At 39.0% G+C, this 24,147-nt stretch overlaps 1 protein-coding gene across 1 annotated transcript in view; it reads left to right on the top strand.

Annotated features, from left to right (window-relative positions):
• FAM171A1 (family with sequence similarity 171, member A1) overlaps nt 1-24,147 on the top strand; it is a gene marked incomplete at its 5' end in the record, with an annotated part of 35,900 nt that overhangs the window by 4,547 nt on the left and 7,206 nt on the right. The window contains 3 exons of the mRNA XM_009084939.1: nt 1,936-2,028; nt 6,951-7,109; nt 11,870-12,046. Of these exons, the coding sequence (XP_009083187.1) occupies nt 1,936-2,028; nt 6,951-7,109; nt 11,870-12,046 (429 nt within the window). The remainder of the gene's footprint in view (nt 1-1,935; nt 2,029-6,950; nt 7,110-11,869; nt 12,047-24,147) is intronic.

Genomic DNA, 24,147 nt, shown 5'->3' with positions numbered 1-24,147 from the left:
AAAGAGTTGGAAGTGCTTAATTTATTTTGTTCACTAGAGAGAAAGTTCATGGGGTAATTTGATCATAGTCCATCGATACCTTCATAGAGAACAAGAAACGGGTGAGAGAGAATTCTTCTGTCTAGCAGGCCTGTATAAAAAGAAGATCAAATGGCTGGAAATCTAACCTAAATAAACTCTGATGGGTAAAAAGGCACATCTTTAACTGCTCTCATAATTATTTACTAGAACATTGTTGTTGCAGTGTGTTCTTCACCACTGGACACCTGTAAAAGAAAATGGGATAGTTTTTCTACATGTTTTCAAGTTTGGATACAGCTATTGAATTTGAAGCAATAATTAATTCAGGGAAGGATGTAGTTACACGGGAATAAGGCTGGATCATCACAGTCATCCTTCTAGCCTTAAAAACTGTGTCTTTCTGTCTTTGTCATGCTGAGGAAAAGACTGTGTGGAAATGCCCAAGGGAAGTTTAGAGGTTATATATTCATTATCATCTGGCATATATGGAAAAAGATGTTGGCATGGTTTATTGTGTTGAGCTCCCCAGGGTGTCTAAATTATATTAGCTTTCTTCATACAAATTAAGTTATTGGAGTAAAGACAAACAAATTTTGTAATTGTGTGGCCTTAGTGCTACTTACACTAGGCTTTCATACTTACGTTGTCTGATGTGTAGATCTGTTTCACATGTAGGGCTTTGGAAAGAAAATTCTCAGCTGTACTTGTAGTAATGATATTTTGGTTTAATGTTCATGTATATTGTTAAGACCATCTTTTAGATGATGGGTCTTATTAGTGTGTTTCTCATTGTTTCTTCTCCTTTCTCCTGTCCTTCTCCCAAACACTAAAACTGCTGATCTTTGAAAAGAGAATATATTTCTTAAAATGGAAATAGTGTAGTCTCCCTATTGCAGCTAACATCTGTGCAGGCTCTTGGATTAAGTAATATGGATTAATTTAGAAGAAATTCGTGACATCAGAAGGGTTTGTGCTGTTCTTCTATAAACCAGTTCTGGGAATGTATTCCTCAGCTTGTGGTCACTTCAGACTTGGATGAGTACTTTCCAGGTGCAAGAGCAGGATGCTGCCCAGTAACCAGAAATTACTCATCTGCATTAGTCTTCTCTCCTTCTATCTTTGAAAGCCACTTGGGCACTGCAGAGTGGCCTGCTTCTTACTGTTTTCATATTGCTGGTCTTCTGGGTCTGAAGAACATGGCATGAAATTATATCCTGGTTTTCACTCAGCAAAGATGTGTGTGCATACCAGTGTGGAATGCCAGTACCCAATGGTGAGGGAGGTCATTGCAGGCAGATTCCTTGTAGCAAATACCATTTATCTGGCCCCTTTTGCACCACTGGTAGGATGACAGTAGTTCTGCTATATATAGTACTTCTCTGGTGTAGGTGGTGACTCAGTAAGGACATGCTGTATTTTAAAGCAGATTATTCAAGTTTATTCGTCATACTTTGCCTTTCTGTATGACTTATGTAAGCATCTCAAAGTACTTAAAAGTGGAGTTTCATTAAAATCTTCCTGAGGTAAGAAGTACAGTCATTGCACAGAAAAATAAATCAGCCAGACCAAGTTAGTGTTTCACTCCTCTTTATGTAATAGCATGTTTTTCTGTGGAGCTGGGAGCTGCAGCAGGAAACCCTGCTGTACACTGCACTCTTCTGTGCTTCGAGCTACCATCCCTAATGTGCAGGAGTCAAAGCTTAGAACATGTTGTTTAGTTCACTAATAGTTACTCTGGCAATTTAACTATTTGGTTTAGAAACTGCATGTGGTTTTTGTCGTGTATACAATATGATTTTAATAGTTTGGATAGGCTGCTTTTGTAAAAATGTAGAAGAAAGTAAGTGCTGTTGTTGTTGCATTATGTTTATAAGAATTTAAATACATCCCACTTAAACCACTTCTCTCCCACAGTGTTCTCTTCACTGAGCCTTGGCCTTCTTCCTGAACGCTCAGCTACTCTGATGGTCTATGACGATGTAGTCCAGATAGTCTCAGGATTTCAAGGTATGCTGCCTTTGGAAGTGAGAATTGAAATCCGAGGGACTCTAAACAAAAAGATTGACAGTCCAATAGTTCCTGAACTCTGTCGTGTGGGTGAGACTGGTATTCTGTGGGCACGTCTTTGGAGTTCCCGGAGAAATACTTCTCTGTGGGATGGTTTCACCAAATTAATAGCTGAATTAATCCTTAACTGCTGTGACCAGGGAATTCAAGTTACATGGTAATAAATGAGTTTGGACTTAAGTGTGCCATTTGAGAGCTAGAGATTAAATTTCTTACTCTATCTGTTGGATGTTTTTTCATTGAGCCTCATTTAACCATCCTTGCAGTAGATGTTTTCTGATGCTCTTGTTGTCTAAGAATTTTCTCTGGTTTTATTTTATTTCTTGCTTCCTAGTGTGAAATGACTTAGAAAGCGAGGACACAGTAAAACTGAAAATTTCTCATATCTGCATTGTTGTATACCCTGTATAAACTTGCTTTTCTTAAGTATTTCCTGTGGATCCCTTATCAGACTGCCTGCAAACCCACATACTGCAGGATGAAACTCACTCTATTAGAAGAATAAAAATTGAATAACCTTTCTGTAAAGCCAAACACAGATGCTAAAGTAACTGTAGTATCAGTCAGATGAACAGTGTTTTCTGAACTGCACAGTAAAGAACAAAATGTTCATTTGACTTAGGGCTCTGACCTAAATTAGCCCAATTGATGTGATAGCTGAGGTAAGTCTTTTAACAAAAGAACAGAAGCTTTTAAAGATGCTTTGATGAACCTGAACAAGGGGACATCCTTCCTGTGAGCACTCGTATTGTGCACAACTCATGTCTTATTCTTGTGTCTTATAGTTACCATAATTTTAAACTCTACCAGATAGTTAATAAACAAGGGAATACTGCTTTCAATAATATTCCAAGATAACCTTGTTTTATCTGAGGGAATGTAATACAATTATGCCTTCCTGGCATCTTTTTTAACAGTTAGGAGCCATCCAGACACAATAGGCTTTTCATTAATGATAGCACTAGATATGACTGGAGCTGAAAAAGCATTAAACAAATTAGGTAGCTGATGGAATGCTCCGAAGGAGCTGGAGAACAACACAGCTGCTGTACATATATTCTGCAATTTGAGAGCTGACATTATCTAATGGAGTAAATTAGATGGACAGTGAACTGTGTTAAACCACAAGGGATTCCATTAGGCAAAACATGAAACATTGTTTACCAACAGTATTCTGCTATCATGGTGTATTAAATACTTTTATTCTTATGCAAATGTGCTAATCTTATGCAATTAACTGAAAAAGAACAGTATTTTCATGTTCACATCTTCAAAAAATGGGGGATGTTAAAGGACTAGAGGGACATTTAGCAGCTGAGTGAGACTCAGCTCTTTTCCACATAATCTTACTCCCTCAAGTGAATTAATCCAGGGTGTTCCCAATATTTTAAGTTAGATTGATATAACTGGTTCAACTGGGCTAACAGAGAAAGAGGCTAAAGGAAGAAAGTGACACCTGAAGTATTCTGAGGGTTGGGATTTGAACTATCAGTCTTGGCCAGTAAAAACTATCTTATGGGGTCTAGCCCCTATTTCTTTTCTTGGGAATTCTCTTGTGATGAAACCTAAATGAAAGACAGCCTAGACAATTGTTCCAGTATTTGAATGGAGCCTCTCTAGTCTCGATCCAAAATCCTTGTGACCTAGTTTTTCTCTGTTTCTCCAATTTACTTCCCAGTAACCTCGTGCTGCTTCAAAAGAGCTGATCAGGAGTTACCTTAGTGCAAAAATGAGAGCAAACCAGAACTCATTATACCAGGAACAGGCTGGGAACACTGGTGTTTGAAGCACCAGTCAAAGGGAAAGAAAGGCCTGTCTTAGTACACTAAGTTACCGATTTCATTTGAATAATTAATCAAGCAACCGACTTATTATGCAATTGAGAAGTTTGTGTGAATTGATGCAGCCAGCTTCATTTTCTTGATGGCATTACAATCCACTGCTGTGCTCTGTCAGTAATTGCAAGGGACAGAGCTTGCCAGCCACTGGGTCATTTAGGTTATTTAATACCAGCACGGTGATGAGCTGAACTTCAGTATTCAGTGAATGGGAGCTGTATGGGCACCCTCTGTCTGCCTCTGACCTATGAGCAATCAGAGCATGAATTGGTGAAACTCAGATGTAACTTCACATAGATTAAAACTCAAAGGCTGGTATGGTGCCACATGTCACACATCCAGTGCCTTACAGGGACTCCTTGAGGTTACATCTTCAGGTGTGCACTGGCAAACTGGAGCTGACAGCATTTGAATCATGGTTGATGTGTTGACAAGAGGATGTTGAGAGAAGATAAGATCAGTGTTCAGCAGTCCTTTACCTCATGGTGTTCATGAGAAGGTGTTCAAGTGGAAGATCACACGCCCATTTTATACTTGAATGTGTTTGGGTTTTCGAAGTGAAAACTAGGTATCTTCAGTAATAGAAGCAATAGTAATAATAATAATCTGCTCTCAGTGGTAAGTGTTGACTTGTTGAAAAATACTCTTAAGAGTCTGGTCAACACAAGTCTCTCTCTTTTTTCACTTCCAATTCCCTCAGTAAGTCCAAACATACACCCCAAAATCTGCTATGAGCTCTGCTAAAGGAATCTTGCAGCAACACGGTGAGAGATGGTGAAAGCCTTGATAGCTGCTTCCCTCACAAGCCTTTTGCTGGTTGCTCCCAGTCTTTTGCCCCCTTGAAGTCTCTTGTTGGGTGTGGGGAGACCCAACTGAGGAGCCCAGGGGATTGTCAGGGTGAGTGGCAGGTTTTGGGTGAATATCAATGAGTGTGTTAATTCAGGGTGTGAATTAGCTACTCTGCACTGATTTATTGTATGCATATGCACTTACCTACAGGGAAAGCTGTTTCTTCACCCTTAGAACTTGTATCTGAGTTGATTGCTGTGCAGGTTTCCTGTTGGGTTTGAGGCTCAGCCATAAGAATGCTTTGTGTTTCCTGTAGGATTTAAGGAACTGAGATTGGCTTTCTGAGTCCTCCTTATCTTGTTAAAATTTGGCAGCTCATGGCTCTCCGAGTGCTAAAACCCAACTATTTTTTAAATCGAAACCCCATAAACTACTGTATTACAGACTCAGCAACAGTTACTTTGCTTTTCACAGCAGAAAATCCTGCAATTTTACACTGAACTGTTAGTGATAATCCTAATGACAGTTCCTTTGTTGTGGGTTTTTTTTTCCTGTTTTGTTACTGTGTCTGTTTATCCCCATGGGCCGTAGGAGCCCACTCAGCAGTGCAGTCAGAGGTTCCCAAGTGCCTGAGCAGATCTGTCCCTGAGGTACAGCAAAATGCTACTGTATTGCAGAGCACACGGGAAATAAGTCTTCCCTGAGTTCATTGCCATCAATTTATTTAATCTTTTATATTGCTTTCCATTTAAGTCTAGAAATTGGAGAAGGGAGACTTCTTCCCATTTCACATGGGTGTTGTTTAATGAGTATCTTAAACACTTAAGGATACTGCCAGTCTTGAGAGCCTGCTATAAGCACATAAATGTTTCAGAAATTAAAAAATAAAATTGATTTTATAGCTTTTTCTTGCTGAATTACCAAAGAAATGACAGCTAAACAGTGATCAGCCCTTTGGAGGTACTAACTCCCCTACATAGAAATTTTTGTTGGCCAACACAAAGTTTTTTTCCAGTTGAGTTTTATGTTTTCTCATACCTAGAGCTCCTGCTAGAAAATAATGCAAGATTTCAGTCTCTTGGTTAATAGTACTGGCAGTTATAAAGCTTGGGAGTGAGTCAAGTGCTTTAATCTTTCTTGCAGTGAAGCTACATGTTACCTAAAAGTGCTGCCAGAGACTAATAGGGGGAAAGATGCAAAATTGTTTTGAATTGACATCTTTGAATTGTGTAGTCAAATGCATATTAAGAAAAAAACTGCTTGCCTCTTGATTTTGTGCTGTGTGGGAAGTGTTCTGTGAGTATTCAAAATGAGCTCTGAAGAATACAATAGCTTTTGATTTAAAAATTAATTTGCATGTTGTGCACACGAACTTGCAGATGGAGTCTTGCTGTGTGTTGCTAAACAGTCTTAATGGTGAGTATCCTTTGAAAAAGACTATTGACTTTATAAGCTGGGATTTAAATGAGACATGAAATGCCATAGTACATGACACAGTCTTAAATCATGTTGCAGCAAAGACCCTTCAATTAACACCTTGAAAGAAATACTAACACTGTGCAAGACAGAGGAAAAGAGAGAAATCTTACATGCCAACCAATCTGGTTCTGTTTAGATGTGTTCTTTGCGTGGGAAAATATGAAAACTCTTCTTGCCTGAGGTTTGTCAAGTGAATCTTCTCGTCCAGTGGTTTGAATAAGGAGTGACTGATCTCAGTACTAGAGATAGTTAATGTGGCCAAAGCTTTGTACAAACTAAATACAGAAATTGCACAGGTAGAATTGTCTCTTAGAAAATTACTTGAAAGAGTATAAACTACATTTATCTTTCTATTTCAGGATAAACAAAATTTAAACAAATAGGGTGAACTGGATGCTTTTCTAAACTTTCACATACCCCTACTTGTGAACTTAGTTTTAGTTTCAGTTATACTCATTAAAAGAAACATGTAATGAAATTGGAGGTTATCTGGGGAAATAACATGGTCAGAAAAGCTTCTAACATTAGGTGCCTCTACAATTTTGCTCTGTCATACCTGTGGAGAAATAATGGCAACTGAAAAATAAATGTAAAAGTACTGGTTTTCCATCCCTTTCATAGCAGCCTTCTGATGTCTCCGTCCTTCTCAAGCTACAGCAATTTAAAATGAAAAAAAAATGTAGTAGTGCTGCCATAAATACAAATACCTAAATAGTCTGCCTGCCTTGGATGTAAAGTCACTTTTAATGTTTTTAGGTGCACGGACTCAGCCACAAGTTCATTTTCAGAGAAGATCTGTGAAATTGCCAGAGAACACTAGCTACAGTGATTTGACAGCGTATCTGACTGCAGCCAGTTCACCCTGGGAAGTGGACAGTTTTCCTTATTTGCAGGGATTAGATGGAAATGGAACAGGTAACCCACTACTTTGGTTTTGCACTGATTTCATATTGGTCCAGGGCTCAACTTTTGATAGTACAGTTCTTCCATTCCCCATTCCAGCAAGCATTCTTTCAAATTTGGGTGACAATGGTAGGGTCAACTGCCCCACCAAAATGCTGTTCCAGTAAACAAGAGGGCAAGGGCCACTGTCCCTTAAAGGGGCTTACTGATTAGCAAAGATGAAAACTGCTTGACCTTGGGAGATCAGAAGACTTGGCTACACTTGTAGTTCAGAGGTGTCTTCAAATGTGTTACACATGCACATACGAGATTGGAGATTAATGTGAATGGACAAGAGAGAATTTAACTTGAGGATGCCACAGAATTCTTGTTCATTTTTTTCTAGAAGTAAACAAAATGTCTATATATCAGGGTTTTAATGCTGTGTTGTTTCAATGGCTTTGCTGATATTTTTGAAGCTAGCTTCCAGCCCAAATGTGCAAATTTGTCTAGCACCAAAGGGAAAGCAATGAAAATTCACAGTAGAAACACAACCACTATTAAATTCAAAGTTTTAATACATTTTTATGACTGCAACTGCCTGTTACTCTTCTTCAACTTCTCATTCAGGCTTCATTGAAATAATTGCTGTTTTGTAGGTAAGAGAAAAATAGCAGAATCGAGCACAGAAGCCTTCAAATTCTTAAAATGCTGGTGTGAAAAGGAGAATAATGTTTTCTCTGTGCCTGTATGGGATTAGAAAGGTAACAGTGGCTGTGCAGTGTAGTAAAAGAGATTCAGCTAGTGACTAGGAAAACCTTGCTCTGGTGAGGATAGTTTAAGCTGTAGAATCAATTGCTTGAGGGTGTTGGACAGAGTTAGACAGTCACCTGTGAGGGTGGCATAGGCATAACTGAGCCTGCTTTGAAGCAGTCAGAATATCCCCTTGAGGTCTCTCCCTGCTGTTTCTCAAGATGCATTTACTTGTGATGTGTTCATCTAAGTGACTTTGAATGCTAGGTCATGTGTGTAAATGGTACCTTGCTTGCTTATCCCTTCCCTTTGTACAAATCTGCATATCTCCTTTTCTACTACCAACGAGAAATGTGTCTGCTACCTTACTCCAATCCTTCTGTCTGCTCCAGTGAGTACATCTCATCCTATCTCATTCTGTTTCTCTGTCATTTTTCTATTCTTGTCTTCAACCTTCAGTTTTCTGACTTTTCGTACTCTGACATGATCTAATATCTCTTTATCTTTTTTTAAAATGAAGGAATACATTTGAGCTCATTCATCTACTTCCTCATCTTCTTTCTTATTATCGCTAAACTCACTGAACAAACTGTTGACAATGTTTGTAGGATGATTTCTCTTTTCCAAATCTTTCCTTAGTACTCTGCAATCCAGCTTCCCACTCTCATGTAGTGAGCACAGCTCTTGCCAAGACTGCATATGATTCCTTCTCATGAGAACTGCTCAACCAGTACATTGTCTTTTTCCTGTTTTACCTCTTAGCCCCCTACAAAACAGATTCATGCACCCTTGGTTTTTTTAGTCTTCCGTATGCTTACGTGACAGCAACTTTTCTACTTGAGCTTGGGTACCCTGGATTTGACATTTAGCCTTCAAGAAGAAGTATGTCACAAAAGTCCAAAACGACTGGGAAGGAAATAAGAGCTTAAGAGACTGACAAGAGTATTGTTTTCTAAATACTGTAATATTCAGTATGGTATAATACAGACCACAGATACAATATATTTGATTGTGCACTTACAGTATAGTTGAAATGTCCTGTATCTTTAGTAGAAGTTCCTGGTGTGGAAACATGTACCTTTAAAATCCTGAAGTTGGATTGACTTCTTTTTCTGCATCTCGAAGTGAGTTGGTAAAGACTTCACCTGAAAAACTTTTGGAGGAATAAAAAAAATAGGTTAATACCTGCTGGGGATTTTTCAATATTTCTGTTCTCAAGAGGAAAAAAAAAAGTACAAATTTTAGAACTCTAAAAAAACTTTGCATTAATTTGCATGGGAAATTTTGGAGTGTTCCAGAACACTGCCTCTTCCTTTTCTCCCACCTCTCCTCCCCACCCAGTTAGTCCTCTGTTCTTTCACAGTTTATTTTTGTATCTGTAGAGTTTTGGAGAGGTCTCTCCATTTGTTTCAATCAGTTCAGTTCTCTGGCTATCATTTATCTAGAGTGACTTTACAGTTGTTTTAGCTAAAACCTGTTTTCTATGAGTTCAACTAGTTTCATAAAATCCTGACTGGGTGTTGAAGTAGCAATATGGAGCAGTGAAAATTAATTGCATGAATCAGCATGTTCTAAACCCAAAAATTCAAAGAATTTCACTGCAAGTAGGGACAAGCCCGTAATACTGTTAGTTTATTGTTTTTATTAATCACCAGTTGGAGAGGAGTAAGATGGTTTCACAGAATCTTGTCCTTATAACCCAACTAAGTAAAACTTTCCATTGTCTGCCTCAATGGACCAAGTTGGGTAATAGCCATTACTCCCTCCTGCTTTTGTAGGTTGCTTGTTTCTTTATAAAGAGTCAAGTCTAAGTGACAGTGGATTTTCCTCTGATTATTTTTAGAGATCTTTACAGGTCACCAGATGTCAAAAATGACAAGAAATAAATGAAAGCTGACATTTATTGAAGCCCATTCCCATTTAATCTGTGTGCACGCCTATCAGTTTTATAGGATACCAGAATTTCATAAGCATTGATTTTAATTTGTCTTCACAACAGAAAAGAGAAACATTTTATCCTTTTAATGAGCATTTACATACTGTGCAACGTGACAAACTGAAGAATTATTTCTTCTTGCCAGGGGTCAGTGGATTTCAGAAATTTCTTCATCTTCTAATATAACTTGTTCAGCCCAGTACTGAGCAAAGTGTCAGTGCACCTCAAGTAAAAAGTATGCAAACTATGTTTCATCATCAGAATGCTTTTTCTGGGGCTGAAAAGTCATTTTTTACAGATATATGCTTTATCAATACAGTAACAAAAAAAATTCAGAACTTTCAATATCTAAAATTACATAAAATATAAACCATTATTTAATCCTTGATGTTAATCTAAAATCTGAAGTTATACCTTTTTTCATTAGGAATTTTTATATGCCAGAATGTGGTCAGATTACAATACTTAATAAAAGGAATTTATTTCTCTGATACCAGCTTGAGAACCTTAGTTACCCAAGTCCTGGGGACAAACATCAATCTCACAGAAGTTACAGGTGCGTGGCAGAGGCAGTGTAGGGGTAGAGGAACAACTTCCCTCTCACCAATTCCTTCCTTGTCTCACTGTTTTATGTTCTAAGGTGTTAAGGGGATGATATTGTGCACCATTGGAGCCTGTAGCATGCAGATGCATGGGTAGGCTGGCAACCTTCCCCTGGGCCCTAGCTGAATTTTCAAACCCTTATTTTTCTGGTTTTAATCTGTTAGCTCTGTGGCTCTCTTATATGGCCATCTTCAGAGGGCCTGTTTTCTCAGTACTTTAATCCCTCTGTAAGATAAGTGTCTGCCCCTCTGTTCACAGTCAGTGAAGGCAGCTGTGCAGCACTGATACTCGCCTGGAAATCTGGGGAAATGTGCATCAGAGTAGATGCTTTAGTAACTAAGCCATATGCAAAGTTAATTCTTGTTATTTTCCATTTCTTCAGTTTGACACCGCTTGCAAAATCCAAGGAATTTAAAATTCTGAGGAGTTTTGCCACTTTTTTCCTTTCCCTTTCTACTCCTCAGGCTCCTTTCCTGGTGGTGTCTTAACTTTGGTGAACTGTTACTGACATCAAACTTAGTAAGGGCCTTTCCTTGAGACTTACTCACTGTTACGAGAAATCATAAAGGTCTCAATGCTTTCCCACTGTTCCCTCAAGGGTACTCATCCTAATGACCACTGTCCCTGAGCTACTGTGTGTTCCTGAGGACCTCTTGTTGTGCCACAGCTGCTGGGTATGAATGTGACCTCACAGGCAGTTTAGGCAATGTAAGGCTGGAAGCTCCATCTCTTCCAGTTTAAACTGCTCCCACTGTTGCTTTGAGCTCCAGATCGCTTTGATTTTAAACCTCAAGGGTTTTTTTCACCTGAAAGCATACATATATATATGGGATATTTATCCCTGTCATTGCTTCATTTGGTTAAAGGGTTGAACGGTTATAATGCTTTTTAAAATGATGTTGGCATGGAATAGTGTTTATTGGCATGCAGTTTAAACATCAAGAGTAATTATTGTCTTAAATAGGTAAGAAGATAGCCATATATCCTGATAATCCATTTCACTTGGTTCATTGCAGTGACAGGCCAAAGGAAATACATCCTGGCACTCTTAAACACATGACCAATCATCCTTGTAGTGCCACTGTTTATTTGGGTGTTTGCTAGTTACAGTATGGGCATGTGAGGATATAATAAAGACTTGCCATGATTATGGCTGTGATATGCATACAGATTTATTTAAGATGAATTAAGATGAGAAAATACATGCCACAGATTTTTACATTGTAGTTTTCTTGTCTTCAGACTTTTCCAACATGAAGTGAAAAATGGACCCACACATGTCTTCCTTGGGTTTTGTGGTTTGGAGTTGTTTTTTGGGGGTGTGTGTGGGAAGTGTTGGTTGGTTGGTTGGTTGGTTTGGGGCTTTTAGTAAGGCAGGGAGGATTGCTGCTGCCATCCCTTGAGAGTTATGCTGATGCAGTACTGCAGTGTTGAATCACATGAGTGTATCTTAAATTCTGGTACATTCTGTAGTCACAGTATTCATTCACTCTCTCTGTAGGAAACAGCACTAGGTATGACCTCACCCCTGTCACTGCCGTCAGCGTTCATCTCCATGGCAGCGATGGCACTCCCATCCCTGTGAATGGCCCCATCTATGTAACAGTGCCTCTGCCAACAAACAGCAACTTGAAACACAATGCACACGTTCCAGCATGGAGGTTTGACCAAAAATTTGGTAGGTAACGTCTCATTGTGGTTCCCTAGATGGCTTCGTTTGTCTGAAACTGTTGTCTCACTGCATTTATTATGTTCATATAGTAAGGTCTTCACTGGAGCATACAGAAATCTGTTTTCTGTCTAAAAGAAGAGAAGGTTGAGTTTTACTGATCAAGTAATATATAGTATATATGAAAATATACTTGACTAACTTTGTATGCCACTTTTAGACAAAATTTTTTTTTACATGTACCATTTTGAAATTATTAAATATTTTCTTTAAAATGGTCTTGAGAGAATTGGATTTCATTCACAGGTTGAGAAGCAGCTACAGCATTGAACTGAAAGTCTGGAGAAATGGGAACTTGCCTTATCTTGTCAGCAGCCAGTTATCTGACCCTGGGTTATCTGACCCTCTTGCCTCTAGCTCAGTTTCCTGCTTGTTAGATTGGAAACATAGTACTGACTTCTTTTGTAAATCACTTTGAAATTGATTAATGCTATCAAGGAAAGTACATGTGAATGATTTAGATTTTTAAAAACCATTTTTTAGAAAGGCAAGCAGAATTCATGAAGTATTTTAAAAGGACAGAGTGACTATCAATTAAATCTGTAAAGTGTACCTCAGGTTTTTATATTGCCATGTTTGCCATTGTGAACAGGAATTTTCCCCCAAATACATTGTTTAAGCTCTCTTTTTAAATTTATTTTCCTTATTTTGTTGCTAGCTGGTATATTGTACTGGCCTTCTTTACAGCTTCAAAGTTTAAAGGTTTAAGGAATGCATTAGCCAGTGATCCCCCTTCATTTACTGCACTGTGCATTCTGAAGTATGTAGAGGTGCTTGCAAAAAAAAAGAACAATGGAAGGTGAGAAAGGTGGAGAAGAGAGAAAGAAAAAGGAGCCACGAATACGGGTCTGTACAGACCATCATTGGGCGTTTGTCCCTGCAACGCAAATGTTTTGAGTCAGTTGATGAACACATCCAGAAGTAGAGCAACAAGCCATGGGGAGGAAAGGAGAGGTGAAGGGGGAAATAATATTTTTGCATCCTTCCTGCCTCTGCTGAAAAAGGTGATGTATTTCCAAACAGCATGCCTATGAATCTTTTGTCAGAAGTTGGCTGTATTAAAGAGTAAAGCAGTAGGATGTAATGAAGAGTAAATTTGAATATGATATAAAATGGAACAGTAGAAAAAAGAGTGCAATGAATGGATTGGGGTTTCCCTTAGCTGTGGCAATGGCACTTTTCTTGTGCTGCCCTGGCCATAAGTTTCACTACATTCTTCCTGAAACTGATGTTGGTTTGTGATTCTAGAAACTATTTTGTTTTCCTTTGCTCAAAAAAAGACCCACAAGACTGGCTCATGTTTTCTTTGTTCACAAGAAGCAGTTCCTTCCCCAGTCCTTCCTGTCAGCAGCGTTGGAGCTGCAGCCTGCCTCACTGCTGGTTATTCATTGCTAGTAAAATGGTCCTGATTCTGATTATGGATCTTTCTTATTTATGACCAGATTTCCATGCCCTTGCAGTAGGGCCACAAAATCTCTCTTAGCATGGAATATGGTTTTTACTATTGTATATAGAGAGCTAGTTACCCTATTGCATGCAGTATATATTAGCATAGATCGATGTGGGTTAGTTAATTAGTGTTGCAGGTTTGAGGCTCCCAATCTTGAGACAAGTCAAACCTTGTTTGATTCATGACAAACTACTAGAGCACTTCTGTTATTAGGAGGAGAAAGCATGAGAGCTGATAGATAAAATGCATCTTTGTCAGGCCACTTAGCTTCACAAAGCTGTGGAGAGGAAGGCATTGAAGACATTATGCTTAGGCTCCAGCTCACACTTCAGCTGAAGTAAGCATCTTTCCATGAAACCTAAGATGTTGAACAAAGATGCATTTTAAGCCCTGACTGCAGCCTGCCAGTTCTAGTAGAATTTTGGCCACATCCCAACCAATTTACATTAGGGTAGCCTAATTTAATAAGTAGAGCAGCCACACTATCTTGTGCAGGCTACATTAGCCCCCTAAGGGCTGTGGAAGTAGCCATATGTAGCATGACCGTGGTGGTACCCTGTCATTCCCCATCCCTGTTGTACTTGAACTGTGAAGGGAGGAGAATGGATAATGACTGGGATGGTTCCATGCTGGAGAAATCCGTAACTGACAGATAAGTTGTTGTAACATATTTACACCAGCAGATCTGTGCCTTGTCAGGATAGGACCTCTAACCTTATTATTCTGTCTTTCATTTCAGGGCTAGTTATGTTGTGGTCTCTCCTTAATAGATTTTCAGTGGCTTAATTTTTCCACACTTTTATCTGAACATTGAGTAAATGCCAGAGATGGAAAGCTATGACTGTATTACCAGGCACTGATGCAGCTCTCCTCTCTCGTGTATTAGCAGTACAGTGGGTGCTTGTTCATGCAAGCCATTGTTTTTGTTTAGAATCCTTGTGGTTGTTGTCATTACTGCATGAAGTACAATTTCTGCTCTAAAAAGCAAAATACTTTTCACTTCTAGAGGGAGTGAAGAAGGGACAGAAATACTACAAATATATTTTAATCCCTGGAATCTCACAGGTTTTGCTGAGCTCATGATGTACTAATATGAACCCAGAGGCTTCTGGTTGGAAGTGCAGAGATTTTCCTAGTTTCTACAAAAATGAGGCATATTTGCATATTATGGCAGCCAAAAATAACTAGTGGCTTTTTAGGATGTTTACCATAAACAATCTGTATTTTCATGACCATGGTTTCTGTCCTTGGGAGAGAAGGGGGAGAAGCAGCATAGTCTGCTTGAGGCTGAGAGTGGCTCCACTGACACTGATGAAACATGCAGCCAGAAAGGAACAGGCTGACATCAAAATAAGACAATCTGCTCCATCTATTTTATACTGTTACAAATGAGATTTTTTTCATTATGAAACAAACTTACTGCCTTGTGTGCACAGCTAGCAAATTAAAGCAGTAATACCTTTTTGAATAGTTAATAAAATGAAGAGCAACTGTCTATGCCCTGGAGAGGTTTTAAGGGAAAACAAATACATCTAACCTTCTTCTTTTGTTGGTCCACCACCATTTTTTGCAGCATTTCTTAGTGTTGGTAATAATAAACACAGATGCATTGATGTTATGGAGATTTATACACTAAAATGCAACTTAATCATTCCATGCTGTTGCCATACCTGTGTCTCTTGTGTTTCACACTACTGTGGGAGAGTGGTTTTATTTCGAAGTACACACTTAAAAGTTTGAACATAGAGATATGGATTCTCATTTTTATAATCAGGATTGCTTAGTGGGGTTTTCTGTGGTTTAAAATCCTTTTTGTCCTTCATCTGTAAACAGATGATTGGGATCATGACTTCTTCCCTGTATATTTGCCTTGATGTCAGTAGGATTTATAGCAATATAATTAATTTCTCTGTTCTTGGACACAAAATATCTGTTCAAGATTTCTTTCTAGCCTTGTCCTCTTCAGTCAGAAATAAAAACTACAGATCCCAGTAGAAATGACACTTTGTGCCTCCTATGTCATCTCCAGCTCCCACCAGCTGGACTGAATAGCACAGCATTTGCTTGGCTGTGTTCTCCTCAGCTCTCATTTAAATGGTTTATGGTTTATGTTAAGGTGTTTGGTTTCCATTGGATTCAGTGAGAAGACTGTAAGTCCAGCATTCTCCATTTTAAGTCCTCAGTTTCATCCCATGTGGTATGAAGGCATTATGTTGCACCTAGACCTCTAGATCCACATCTGGAGCTTTATGAAGGATTTTAAAATATTCCCAAGTATTCCAGAGAGCATAATACAGAAATGGGATTTATTAATATGATGCATCTGCTAGTTCATTGATCCCACCAAATAACAGGAGAATATTTCCAACACTGTTTTCAGTAATGTGTGGCAAAGGACTCGAGTGGAGAGGGTTAAGCCTCCACCCTTTTGTTCCTCCTCCTTAAAATGCGAGTTTTTTCTTGCACACTACATGTAAATGAAGTTCAGAGTACTGTTTCTCTGTTCTTTTTCCTCAGACACTTGGTGTACGCACACTACATGTAAATGAAGTTCAGAGTACTGTTTCTCTGTTCTTCTTTTTCCTCAGACACTTGGTGTACATCTTTGACATGACCTTGTTGTCTTTAAATTACTAGCCTCTTTGCAGAGGAGGATGTTTCCCCAGTGCCTGAAATTTCAACCATGTATTAATGTAAAGTGATGGCAGAATATGGAGAAGAGTATCTTGGGAAACTGTTTATAGCTTTATGAAACACAATACTTTATGTACTCTGCTGTTCTTGTCGGTGCTTTCTGACTGCATTTAATGCCATAATAGATTTCTAAATACATTTAAAAGTCTGGTACTTGCTTTTTCTGATCCATGTCCTGCCCTCACTGGTAAAATTTCCATTGATTTTTGTAGAGTCCAAATTTCCTGATGTTCTTTCCTCAGCAAAATGAAGATAATGGGTTTTTTGTGCTCAAAAGAAGTTGTGAGGATATACTTGTATATAGATAGTATTGGTGCCTACTTAGACTTGACTGCAATATGGGTTTGCTGTATTTCATGGGGGTGAAATGATGCTTGGGTTTTGTTCATAGTGTTTATAGGGAGAGAGCTACAGCTACTGTCAGGCAGCAAGTGTAAGCGGATTACTGCTACCTGTCTAGTTCGCTGCACATTGTTTGCAAATAAGATGATTTGTAAAAGTCTCTGATTTAAGCTTCCCATGTGGTAGCAATGATAACCCACCCAAAGGGAAGATTGACTTAGAGTTTTAAAATAAAATGTTTCTTTTTATTGTGAATTTGATCAACTTCTGATTGCCACTACATTCATACCCTCCATGACATCAGAAAATAATCATTTAACAGAAACATTCACAGTCTGTCACTTGATCTGATGCTGGGTATGAGTATGTGCCTCTGAACGTGGATAGCTGGACTGCACACAGCTGCACACATGGCCAAGGGGCTTCATGCACTTCTCCTTGGGTTTTATTGGGTTTTCTATTCATGAGAAAAGGACGTGCACAGGAAAACACATTCTCCACCCCCAAAAGTTTGAATTTAATATCATCAGATCCAGAACATGTGGTTCTAGACTAGATTCAATGGTAATATGGAGATTTGGTTGCAAATTGCAAGGAGAAAATGACAAAAGCTCATAGTTATACTATTTCTATGGATTCCAGGATTTTGACTTCCTTTTTTATCTCAACTGTGAAGGTTAAATTATTCTTAAACTAAATACACTAAGGAATACAGATTCTTAACTAACTGCTCTCAAAGAATTTCATATTTTGTGTGTTGCCATAGAAATGGCAGCTACCAAACCCAGCTCCTTACCATGCACAATATCTACATAATAGGTGCAGATATAATTGCAGAGTATTAGACAAACCTCAGCATTGAAAGGAAAAGAAGCTCTTCCTCCAGTGCTTCACAGTGTAGCTCACTGAGGTATGTTCTCACTATCATGATTCCTCTGGAGAGGATCATAGGAGACAGTTGTGCTTATTTATTAATATGTATCTTTTTTAAAATGGGTGTTGTAGCTTACACATGTGAAGGTGATGTGAATAGATTGTTTAATCCTCTCCCCACCTCATACACCATTTGGGTTGCATTTATGGCAAAGGAGATGTGGTATGGCATGATGGTGGAGCTTAAAGGGACATTGAAGGAGTTGGGTTGGTGCCACAGTGTGGTGATACATGCAAATACTCTGCTAGTGTGTAGTCAATGAAATAAAACTGGAAACAAATCACGTGGCTTCTGGGAGCAGGTTTTAGTAACATGCTGTAGGTTGTATCATGTGGAGCCCTGTAGCTCCACCTGTAGAAGCTGTGCAGCAGCATGTGGGAGGAAGTGGACATGGAAAAAAGACGTTAGTGCTTGTGCAACAGCCTGAGTTGAAGAAGACGTGGAGATTGGTGAAAATCGGGGCACAGGAGGGGTCTGGATCTGGGTGAGGCTGAAAGAGGTTGAGGAGGACCTGAGCCAACCTTCCTCTCTGGCCTAGCAGTGTTAGATCAAATCCCAGTGTGCGTCTGCTACCACTTGCAGCTTGAAAAATGGAAACTGAACATGAGTATGATGTGAGGCTGAAGGAAGGAAAAGGCATGCAGTGTTTTGAAATGCATCGTGCTTTTATTTATTACTTGTTCTATTACTTTTGTCAGTATCTGATTGAATGTGATTAATAATGTGCTAAAGCTAATTTAAAAGGCAATATCTTTCACATATACCAGCAACTGGGGATGGTGGTCCAGCAAGCATAACTAAACTTTCCCTTTCAAAATAAAATTATTAACCAGCAATTATGTTTGGAAGTAATTTTCTTGAATAAGTCTGTTCTGTTCTGCCATTCTGGAAGGAAATGCTGAGGGCACCAAAGGAATGCAAGCAGTTCTGTAGACAAGGTGCCCTGCCTTCTGCCCAGACATAATTAAGATTAGTAAATAATAAAAACTAGTGTGTTCTTTTGTTAAACAGGTGATTTAACGGGAAAAACAAGAAGTGATAGCAAAACCCACAGAGCTTCTCAAACATGAGCAATAAATTGAACCATTAGACTTCCTTGCCAGAATCTTCAAGGTATAATGGTAAAAACATTTCCCCTATAGTATGCCAAATAATTAATGATGGTGCTGCTAGAACAGGAGCAGGATTTAGCCCTAGAAGTCTTGTGTAACAAATTCTGTAAGAGTGGAAGAATAATGAAGGTATGGGCTTGGAACAGGGATGTTTATTTTTTGATGTTGCCTAGCAACTCCAAAAACAAAATTGTAATATTAACTTAAATGCTATGAATTTTTAAACCCATGTGTATTGGAGGGAAGGCAAGGAGGTCAGTAAGCTCTACCAATATTCAAGAAGGAATTTTTCAACTTCAATTTCAGTGGCTTTTAGCTTTTTAGAAAATGAACAAAAGTAAAACCAAAAATCCCATCCTTCTCTAGTAAAACTTCCCCTGCTGGTGCAGATTAGAGGTGATTTTTGGCTGCAAGAAGAAATCTGATAAGCAGCTTTCAACTGGTAGAATGAAAGCTACAATTTATGTGTGTCAGAACATGCTTTAGGAAGTCATTTTCACAAACTTGCCCTTGATTAACTCTTCATAATAACACCTCCATTTGAAGTGTCTAAATCAATTACTTCTAGAAGCAATGTTAGTATGTTTTGAATATCCTTTGCTGTCCCACACTGTCTGATAACAACCTGCCTCATTCCTTTTGACACGTGTATCTCCATTTAACTGTGAATCTCTGCCTAAGCAGAGCAATTTTGCAAGACATCGTAGACATCACAGAAGAGATCTGTGCTGAAAGAAAAGCACTTCTCATTAAGGAATATTTATTTAAAATGTCTGTGCTATTAAGTAGTATGGTTAAAGTATCTTTCTTTTCTTTCCAAAACTCTTGTCCAGGGAAGGTAATCTTGTAAATAAAAATAAATTCATACAATGGGATTGGGTTTAATTTTCCCTCTGACTAATTGAATCCTCTTATTTGTCAAACCTGTCGGATGGAAATAATCCATGTTGCAAATAACACAGTTTTGGTTCCCTGCTTGAGTGGGATTGGATGATTCTATTGCCAGTTACAAGAAACAAAATAAAAAGTGAACAGCATTTGATCAACAGAAGAGTTTTATACCTAAAGCTCACATGTAGAAGTAATTTATGGAAAAAACCCATCATAGATACCATATATTTAAACACTAGCAATATTTAGGCTTTGTGACTGTCTCTAGGAGAAGCTGGTGGGTACAGCACACTCCTCTGATATTCATCTACCAGAACTGTTTTGATCAGTGGTAGGAAGAATACACAATCAAAGTCAGCATAAGTCCTTGTAGCAGTGGTGCTCTGAGAGGCTCTGAAATGGTCAGCTTGGGAAGTTAAACCTGGGCTAAGAAGTATTACACACCATCCCAGAGAGCCAAGCTCTGTGCTGAGGTGCCAGCGATCAAACTTCCCTTGCAACCAGCACACAAGAAAGGTGTTTGTCTCCTTTGCTCTTGACTATAACAAGAGTCAAATAGATCTTTCTAGAGCATGTGGCCTAGTGTGGCAGCCCTGCCTGAACAAAGTGTGGTCCTGCCTCACATAGACCAGTAGGAAGTTTGCCATGTGCTTGAGCTGGAGCAGCACAGGATTGTCAGCATGCACAGTCACACATGGAAGCCAGAGACATACGAATCCCTGGATTTCACTGCAGATTAATTTAAAATAATAAGGTCTTGCTTTAAAATATGGAAGCAACGTCTTACTCAGAGGCATCGTGTATCTCGACTACAAAGGCAGATCCGTTCGCGCTGCCTGGCTCCAGCAACCTGTCACATTGAGTAGTCGGTGTCTTTGAAGATGGCAGGACACCTTTCTTCTGGGCAGACCAGCTGTACGTGCAGTGACCTGATTGTGCAGGGAAATAGTCTAGAATAGCTGTTCTGTCGTGACCTCTCTGCAATAGCTGCCCATCTGGGCACTCTCCTTGCTGAAAGTGCCATTTTTCAATCTGGCTTAGAAGGAAGCTGAATTAAATTACAAAAAAGGCATTTTTAGTGCAGAATATGTGTTGAAATGGAGATTCAATGTGCAAACCTTTTGCTGTTAAATTTACTCGTGATAACCCCCTCTTGCCCCCATTGGCAAGTCCTAAAAGCTGCCTGAGATAAGTGTGTTCATCAGAATCAGAGTTACTGCAGGGTATTGAGATGATTCCCTCTAGCAGAATTTATCTCTCCTGCTCTGCTGAAACCTTCAACTTGTCTCTGATATTTTTGCAGCCAGATGGAACTCAGCTTTATCTGATTGTTTAAAAGTGCTCTGATTTTTATATTATTTGCAGTGTTCTCTTACCTTGCTTTTAAGTTCCAGATATGAAGGAGTGAGGGGTAGCTGTTTTATAAGCTTTTTTAAGAAGAAATGAAGAATAAATTTGTTAAATTACACCATTTATTCCAGAAAGCCAGTAACACTCAATATAATTCTGGTGATGAAAGTGTTAAACTTCTAGGTTCTCCCCCTGCCATTAGCCTGAGCCAAGAGACAGCTCCCCTGACTTGAATCTTGGATCAGCATGTTGGCTCCACTGAGCAGTAATAGAGGAAAAAGAGGAAGAGAAATGTAAAAATGATCTATAAGCAAGAGTGTCTCTATATATAGAAGTTTTCCATGAAGCACCAGACACTCTTTAAGAATTAATGGTGAATTGGCCCAAATCATGCATTGCTTACAAACTGTACTGAGCTTGCTGTTTCTGCTCCAAAGATGCATTGACAAGTTTTCTTGGAACTGCACGGCCTTGAACAAAAATGATCAGTTCCATTACATCCAGCTATTTGTACTGTTCTCGTTTTTATCATCCTGTAATATTTTTTGCTTAACAATTTCTGCACATCAAGTATAAAACTTAAGCAGAGAAGTTCGTTGATTGTGCTGACTTGGGCAGGGGGAGGAAGTAGATGTTATAGGATATTTGGAGAATAACAAAGCAAATTATCATAACAGAGCCATGCAGGGAGGTAAGACCTCTCTTCCCTCCTAAGTCCTCCTGCTTAGTTCTCCTGCAGTTGTAATCCTGACTGCACAGAAAAGAATGAATGCTGCTTGCCCTTCCTCCATTTGCAGGCTAGTGCATAAGAAAGGACAGAAAAATTGACAGAGTTCTTTACTCACTGCCCCTCAGTCTCTTCCATTGCTTAGAGCAGCATGTGAGGACACAGAGGGTAATTAGATCCATTATTAGAACAGGAAAACATCTTGTTTCCCACTCCAAGGAAAAACTCTGGGATAGGGTAAGGAATTCATTCTCAAGGCTGCACAGCAAGGAACTCTTGGTCACTTACAGCAGCTTGAAATGCTAGGAGCACGGCCAGTCAGTACCATGCCATTGGGTTTTGCTTGGTAGAAGGTCCAACAGTAGCTATTACAGCAAGGCACTGCATGTAAGGAGTTGCAAGAACACTGCTTTGTTTAATGATAGTTGAAAAATGACTGTGATATTAGAACCTCTAAAGGATGAAATAGGAGAGAGACCTGGAAATTAATACTGGAGGCATGTCAGTTTCTTCCAGTAATACCACCTTGGCTTTCAGCTATTTGATCACAAAAGAAACAACACAGACTTTGTGTTTCCACTCAAACCTGTTTTGTCACTGCTGTTGTGAAGGTTAGAGTTCTTTCTTCTCTCCATCCCACAGTGTGGGAGGATGCTGTTTTATTGGTGGACTGTTGGTGAGAGATGGTGAAAGTTGAAAAGGTGAGTTTGTCACCAAAGTCCTGGACCAGGAAAGTATTAAAAAAGGCAGCTGATGAGACTGTGTACCTGTGGCTCCCAGGAACCCACATTTGGTGTCATCCTGATGAAGAAATTGGGACAGTGTGATTTAAAAAGTAATTATTTTCTGTCATCATATACTAATGTATAGCATGTGTTCAACAAAAGCTTAATCACTCTTGTTTAAAGATGACCAATATTGTATATACCTGTTATGCTTTTGAAATTCATAGCTCTCCATAACAGAGGGAGGGAATTACATTTTTCCCTAGTGCTGTTTTATAGGCCAGTATGTTTCCTTGAGTATGTCCAGTGGTTAGCAAAAATGGGTGACCTAAGACAAGCATGAAACCTGATTGACCCTGTGCAGTAGACTCTATTGTTTGCTTCCACTGCAAATACAGGGATTCCCATCGTTGCTAAAATGAGCAATCTGAGCTGCTGCTTGTTTGGCAGGATGGCAGCTGAGCTCTGCTCATAGCGATAAGAGTGTAGCCTCTGTTAGCTTCTTGATCACTGCATTATGCAAGCAGAGTATTACTGAGCAAAAAGCTTTTAAGGAGACATCTGGAGGACTCTGTTCTTTGGAATGCAGTTTCATGTGGATAAGGCATGCTGGACACAAGTTCCCCCTAGTGAGGGAATCTGTAATAGCTTCTGCTGAAGGAGGCACCTATAAAGACAGGCGATGAAGATAAACTTTGCTAAATTACATATGTCTGCGTTCTGCTTGTGTGTGAATTTAAAGGGCACAGAGAGGGTAAGAAAAGTATGAGAAGTATGATGAATTCATCACCTATCTCCTTCCATTCTTCTTTTTTTTAATCAGCATTTAATATCTCTGATAAAGTTTTGTTTCACATCATTTTGTACTTGAATAGTCGGTGCATATTCTCATCATCCAAATCCTACAGAAAAAAATAATTACAGGGATCAAGCTTACAGGAGTTTTACCAAATGGCATTCTAGCAACAAGATACAAGCAATTTTTGACCCCAGGGGCTGTTTTTCATCCTGTGGTTTGGGGCTGTTAGCATGATATCTTCCCTAAAAGTGCATGGATAGAAAAATCTGAAAGGTTAGTGGCCAGACTAATGGAGGAAAGGAAATCTACTTCTGCTAGTTTTTCCAGAAACTTCACGCAGAACTGTGGACAATTCTATTCTTCCTGGAAATGGTTCCCTAAAAGAGGTAAACTAGTGGCTACATGAAGGTGTTCTGCTATGACAGTTATGGATGTCACATGTGCACATCTGTGTACAGAGATTTTGGTCGTTTTGGCACTGTGAATCAAAATTATTTGTCTTGTGTGACTTTCTTTATGAAGTAACAGATTATTGCTATCCTATACAGACTGGAAATGATACTTGGATAACTGAAAATTACATCAGTAATTCCTTTTCCCTGTTTCTCAGGAATTCGATTTGGTGTACATACAGTCACTATCCGTAGTAGTAGTCACGTAAATCTATTAATCCTCTCAGCTGTGTGGTTTTCTAAACCTATCACTAGATTCAGATGGGTTTGTTATTAGCCAAAGATTGTGATCTTACATAGAAAAAAAATTAGTAGTAGGGAGGAAATAAATACTCAGAAAAGCCATTATCGTATGTACAGGGTTTGCACAGATGGATAATCTAAGGAACACAGAAGAAATCCTCAGGGTCTCGGTGGTATTAGAAAACCTAAATGCAACAGCAGCATCTCTCCTGTGTGTTCTGTACTCACTGCTAAGTGTTCAGGCAACTGCCATCCACAAATGCTACAGCTCAGTCCTGAGTGCCATCTGAAGAAAAGCACCATTTCAGGAATGGCACACAGGAGACATATT

The sequence above is a fragment of the Acanthisitta chloris genome, unplaced genomic scaffold (assembly GCF_000695815.1).
Source record: "Acanthisitta chloris isolate BGI_N310 unplaced genomic scaffold, ASM69581v1 scaffold21891, whole genome shotgun sequence".
NCBI classification, from domain to species: domain Eukaryota; kingdom Metazoa; phylum Chordata; class Aves; order Passeriformes; family Acanthisittidae; genus Acanthisitta; species Acanthisitta chloris.
This window is presented reverse-complemented; position numbering and strand designations above follow the sequence as displayed.